Raw genomic sequence first — 6,346 nt, 5'->3', positions numbered from 1 at the left:
AATATACAAATAAATACTATAATATATATATATAATACAAAAAAAAAAAAAAAAATTTTTAACCAATCCAAACCGGACCGGTTCCGGTTTGGACTTTAAAACCGGTTAACCGGAACCGGTTAGGCGGTTCCAGTTTTGGAACCAGAACCGGCCGGTTTCCTAACCGGTTTTCGATCCGGTTCCGGTTGGAACCGGTTGACAGGTCTAATTTCTTCTTACTTTTATCTCTCAAAAATCTCACACGTCACCGACTACTAACTGTCACAAATCTTGATTTTCCTCACCCTTTTTTCTCTCCAATTTTCTTCATCTTTTTCCCCTCTTAAACCAAACATGCACTCTTCCATCAATCTCAAACATTCATCTCTTCCATTTCCATTGACAATTTCATCTATATCCACTAAGTCAAATCCTCAATTTCCTCCCAAAAAACCAATCTTTTTTACTTCTCTAAAAAATCCATCTACTTTCTTGACAATTTCATTGACACCCACCAAGCCAAATCCTCAAATTTATCATAAAAATCAAATCTTTTTCACTTCTACACAGTATTCTGCAAATAGGTATTACTCTAATTCAAGTTCAAGAACTAAAAAACCAAACCTTTCCTCAGTTTCTTGCTTAATCATGGAAGAACCACCATTGGATGAAAGGTTAAGTGTTGTTGACAAAGTTCAAAGTTTATCTCTGGAATTTAGGTCCTTATCAGAACCAATTGATAGAGTTAAAAGATTATTACACTATGCAAGTATTCTCCCTCCATTAAATGAGTCATCAAGGTTACAAGAAAACCAAGTTTTTGGGTGTACAACACAGGTTTGGTTAGAAGTTAGGATGGATAATAAAGGGTATATGAGGTTTAGAGTAGATAGTGATTCAGAAATTACAAAAGGATTTTGTTCTTGCTTGATATGGGTACTTGATGGTGCAAAACCAGAAGAAATTCTTAGTGTTACAGCTGAGGATTTGGCAGATATGAATGTGGGGTTACCTAAAAAAGGTCGTTCAAGAGTTAATACTTGGCATAATGTTTTGTTTAGTATGCAAAATAGGACTCAAGATCGTGTTCAGGAGAGGAATAGAGCTTTGTCTTTGGAAGATCTTCGTTCTTTAGTTATTAGGCCTCAAGGAAGTTACCTGGAATCTGAGGTTATTGTTAAGTAACAACTTATTTTGTATTGGTAGCTTGTTATATTAGTTTGTTTATGTTTTTGGTTGGATGTAGTACACCATGATCACGGGAAGATCCAAAGGGATCTTTGAATTCTGCTATTAAAGAAATGAATTTGTACCTTTAATGATGGATGTCATGAGATCACACTTTGTTTTTAGCCTTGTCTTTTTGTAGTTGGAATAGTAGTGCACTAAAGTTTATTTCTTATTCAGGATAATTTATGTGGTAAATTAGTATAGAATATAGTGTGGAAGTTTCACCAACCAGGCAACCATCACTTTCCAGGAAAGATGAAAAATATAAAAAATAAATACAGAAAAGGAAAGCACCAATTGTTTGTTCTTTAATCATTTATTCAAGCGAAAGTGAACATTTATGCTTAGAAGTCATTAGTAGTTCCATGGTTTGGGTCTGAAAAGTAGACTGGAAGAATATCTACATGTTTGTACAAGTCAAGGCAGGGTCACTTGGCACTTCTTATGTTGTTGAGAAATCGAACTATTTTGGATATGGCACATTCTATGAAGATAGGAAACAGGTTGTGAACTGCATAGGAGAAAGTTTTTAGGTCCAAGTTTCTAATTTGTTGAGTTGCCTTGGGCAGTATTTATATAGGATATGTACCTGTCACTCATTCTGGAAGAAAATCTATCACTTATTCTGGAATTCTGCTTAAGCTTTTAAGCAGGTTTTGTGGCTTTTTGAAGTATTCAAGGCTTGGTTAAATATTAATTTTGAACACTTCATTAATTTATAATTTGGTAAAAGGATAATATACTATTAATTTTAAGGAGGTCTATTACAAGAACTATTACTACAAATACATTTCATATTGACTACGAGAGTCCTGATCACACAGTTTTCTTAACATGCCTATATCTGTTCGAAATTACGACAATTACTACGCCACAGTCCCAAACAAGTTGGGGTCGGTTAACCTATGTGTTTGGAACTGCTTCATCAAAAAGCACTGTGATGTATTGGTTTGGCCAAGATTTTGAACATTTTGATTCACATTCGTTCTGCTTAAGTTCAAGAAATGTTCTATTAGGAGTTACTTCTAAAACACTGTGCAGGTGAGGTGATAAAGAATTAAGTAATATGTAAAGACGCTTGAATGAGAGTATCAATTTGAGTAGTGCAGTATTTTGCCACACCAGATAAGTTCTACGATGTGCTGACCTCACTGTTTATTAGGTAAGAGGGACATATATGTAACATTCTCGGTTAGAAATCCTTTGGATTTATCCCATTCATGTAGAATGATTTTCAAATTGAGATTCCGGGTTATTAAGATCTCTTCAAAGAAAAGGCATTTCTGGTTATTTTTGGCGTAAAATAATTCAGGGTTTGCCTTCAAGTAATTATGTTGTGCTACATATTTCCTTGTTGTGTAGTAGTTACCGCAAGATCAACAAGTGGGAAAAGAAATGTCTTTTTCTTGGATCTGTTTCAGCTTTCAAGTTAAGCATCATAATTTATCTTAAGCTGCGTCACTTATACAGGATTGTGCTTCACCTACTTTTCAGCATAGGACCTCTGACCTTGTCACATAAGACATAAGTAAAAGATGAGTGAATTGACTTAACCTTCATCCTTTATGAGAAGAACTTAAATAACTCCTATCCAGTGAGTTAGAGCAAGATTTTTAACGAATTCAAGAAATTTGTGCTCCTCAGTCCTTCAAACTATAGCCAACTATTAAAAATGAGTGAAGATGAATGAAAAAGCTCTTGCTTTAGTTTTAAGAAACAAATTCAAGCAGAGTTTATATGCTACTGAAATTCATTCCCGTTTCCCCAATCAAGATCTAACTGAAGCTGTTGGGAAAGCTATCTCATTATCCCCATATAATGATATTTGTAAGCCTTGAATTGGTTGACAAATTAGACTAGGTGTCAAAGCATGTGTAACCTCTAACAGAAGCCCTTGCTCATAAATGATCTTTTGTGCAATTTATGGCCGTCTCTGAAATGTTTTATCTTTAAATTCTAGCATTATCTTGTTGCTTGCAGCCTAAGTGCAGTTTCGAAGTCAAATGATTCTCAGCCAAGCTTTGTCCTGTGGTTGGATGAATCCGGTAAAGTTTCAACATCTTCTTCTTTTGTTACTGATAAGGCTTTTGTTTTCCACTGTGCACCTGTGGCAACTTCCTTCTCATTCCTTTTCCGTGCTATTGGCAGGTAGAAATTCTTGTTTTTACATTTTCCTTTTAGTATGTTGCAACTGATACTATATTGCAAACCTTACAAACTAACATGTTTACTTTTATTTTCAATATTGTAGACCTTATAACTAACATGTCATTCTAAATACAATTCTATGCACATGTTGCATAGAATTGAATCACTGAGGCAATAAAGCAGAAGACAGTAGATAGAATTTTTGTACTGAGTAAGCCTCTTTTAAGGCATCCAATTGAAGATGAGCTGGGAGCAATGAACTTCCCCTGTGGCATAAGTTATTGATGGTGCAATGATCATCTTTGTTGTATTTTTGTATTAGCAGCCCACTAGTAGTTTTTTCCTTTTTTATAGTTCTCAACTGCTGTTTGTATCTTCTGGAAGAGAAATTTCCAAGTGAATACTTCTCTGTATCTTCATGTTCATACATAGGAAAGACAACTGATTTTACCCTTACACTTTGGACAGGGAAAATATAGACGCTTGGTTTGGAGAGAATATGAGAAAGCTGGGAGAAAATCATTTTCCAATACCAAAATAGAAGTGAAAATTTAGTTGAGCTCAAAGGAAAAGGCTTGCTATGAGAAGGAATATTTTCACATTTCAATTCTCTCCCAGAAAAGAGTGAACTTATGTGGAGCCAACTACTACCAAATCTCATAGAGGTTTTGTTGCTTTGAGTGGTATCAAGTTAAAACCTAAGTTTTAAGTTGTATGTACTGACGTGTACAATATATTTTCATAATCATGTTATTAAGAGAGAATTGCAAATAGCTCTATTAAGAACACTGGTTGGCAACCTAAACAAATGAGTAACTTACTATATTAATCCAAGAGATAATGGTAAAAAATACACCTGAAGTAGCACTATTTACAAGTTTCCTTAACTGAACTATCAGGTGTTTGCGTTTCCTACCTGAACTATCACTAATTATTTATCAAAACGCACCTCGACTAGTATCTGATGTTGCGTGGTGTATATTCTCTTTTTTTGCTTAAAAATGGTGTGAAATACCCACAAGGGTGGCTCAGTTGGTTGAGCATGAGACTTCTATAATGGAGGTCTCAGGTTCAAAACCTCCTGCCCCACGACAGCAGGGGATTTGCCTTCTGGGTCGAGCTCGTCGCACGGGGCTTGCCTAGTGTGAATTATTTCTCTTATGTGGTTTGCGAACTATTGTACAGGAGCAGGGTGTACTCTATGCGTACCCGAAGGGTAGCCACCGCGCGTTCCCTAATCATAAATAAAAATGGTGCGAAATGGCACTCATAATGGGAAAATTATAAAACAAAAAAATTATGAGATAATGGTCAAACACACATCTGGTTGCTGAAATGAGAATGTTGCGATGGATTTGTGAGCACACCAGGCGAGATAGGATTAGGAATGAAGATATTCGGGATAAGGTGGGAGTGGCACCGGTGGAAGATAAGATGCGGGAAGCGCTGCTGAGATGGTTTTGGCATGTGAAGAGGAGAGACGCATATGCCCCAGTGAGGAGGTGTGAGAGGTTGGCTATGGACGGTTTTAGAAGAGGTAGAGGTAGGCCGAAAAAGTATTGGGGAGAGATGCTTAGACAGGATATGACGCAGTTCCAACTTACCGAGGACATGACCTTAGATAGGAAGGTATGGAGGACTCATATTAAGGTAGAAGGCTAGTAGGTTGTCCCGCGTATCCCTTCGTACTAGTAGTCGCAATTTTGATCTACAGTTTATTGCCCTTTGATTCTTGCTACTATATGTTATTTCTTGTACTTCGACTATCTTATTTATTTGTGGTAGCCACTGTTTTTTTTTTCTCAGACTGCTTTATCAGAGCTTTTTCGCTTTCATTAGTTGCATTTTCATATTGTTTTGAGCTATTTGTGCTTATCTGACCTTTTCTCGTCATGTTTTCTCTTGAGCCGAGGGTCTTTCAGAAACAACCTCCCTATCTTCCGAGATAGAGGTAAGGTCTGCATACACTTTACCCTCCCCAGACCCCACATTGTGGGATTTCACTAGGTACGTTGTTGTTGTTGTTGGTCAAAAACACATCTGAAGTATACTTTTTTTGCTAGTTTTCTACCTAAACTAGTAGGTGTTTGCGTTTCCTACCTGACCTATCACCAAGTATTTATCAATTGCCATGTGGACGAACTTTTATGGGCAAATAAAGTTGTCATGCGCCTTTTGGCGATTGTATTCAAAAACCTAATCTTGTCAACTTTGAATTGCGTTTTGATAAATAGTTGGTGATAGTTCAGGTAGAAAAGGCAAACACCTGATAGTGCAGGAAACTGGCAAAAAAAGGGATATTTATGTGTGTTTTTATCATTATCTCCATATTAAATTATACTCATAATGTAAATACGTATTAAAGAAAAACTTATGTCCACTTCATACCATTTGATGGGAACCCCACACCAGATATGAAAATACTGCCTTGTTGGATTACCATGTACATGGCAAGATTCTTCCGATCATTAAGCAAAAGAGTTAATAGTGGTGGCACTGAAAAGGAAAGATTCAGTTGCTTTTCTTCCCACAAAATAAAGCTATGATTATCACTTATCAGACGTCAAAACTTTCTTTTGGTACCTGTCCTCCCCACTATATATTGGATTCCAAACATAGTAAAACGTTTATACTCGCATTTGATGTTTGCACTAAGGAAATAAAAACGATCTGTCTTATATATAAATTTAGTTATCTTTTGAGTACCATGGCTAAATTTGTTTAATTTGGTGTAAACACGTGAGGTTGGTAGATATTTTCCATTTTAAAACATGTGAACTGATTAATTAGCTTAGGTTTGATGACTAGTGATATTCACTTGTTCCTAATATTTGTACTTAAAACTATAAAATCACTCCTTTCCTCTATATTTTCACTCATTATGACCGAATTATTTACAAACAAAAAACTAGATTTTACCTCAGACTCATCCTGATAACATTGACTCAAGTGTTCATGTTGAGCGGGCGAGCCATGCTTACAAATACAG

General features: G+C 36.0%; 1 protein-coding gene across 1 annotated transcript; it reads left to right on the top strand.

Annotated features, from left to right (window-relative positions):
• Positions 1–225: 225 nt before the first annotated feature.
• LOC132642619 (sufE-like protein 2, chloroplastic) lies at positions 226–1,305 on the top strand. The gene has a single exon (XM_060359715.1). The coding sequence runs from the start codon at positions 334–336 to the stop codon at positions 1,162–1,164; it is 831 nt and encodes a 276-aa protein (XP_060215698.1). The 5' UTR covers positions 226–333; the 3' UTR covers positions 1,165–1,305.
• Positions 1,306–6,346: the final 5,041 nt, after the last annotated feature.

Source organism: Lycium barbarum, chromosome 5, assembly GCF_019175385.1.
Source record: "Lycium barbarum isolate Lr01 chromosome 5, ASM1917538v2, whole genome shotgun sequence".
Classification (NCBI taxonomy): Eukaryota; Viridiplantae; Streptophyta; class Magnoliopsida; order Solanales; family Solanaceae; genus Lycium; species Lycium barbarum.
Note: the sequence above shows the minus strand (reverse complement) of the source record. Positions and strands in the feature narration are given on the sequence as shown.

Coding starts and splice junctions, on each gene's coding strand:
- LOC132642619 (XM_060359715.1), top strand. CDS start 334: ATGCACTCTTCCATCAATCTCAAACATTCATCTCTTCCATTTCCATTG.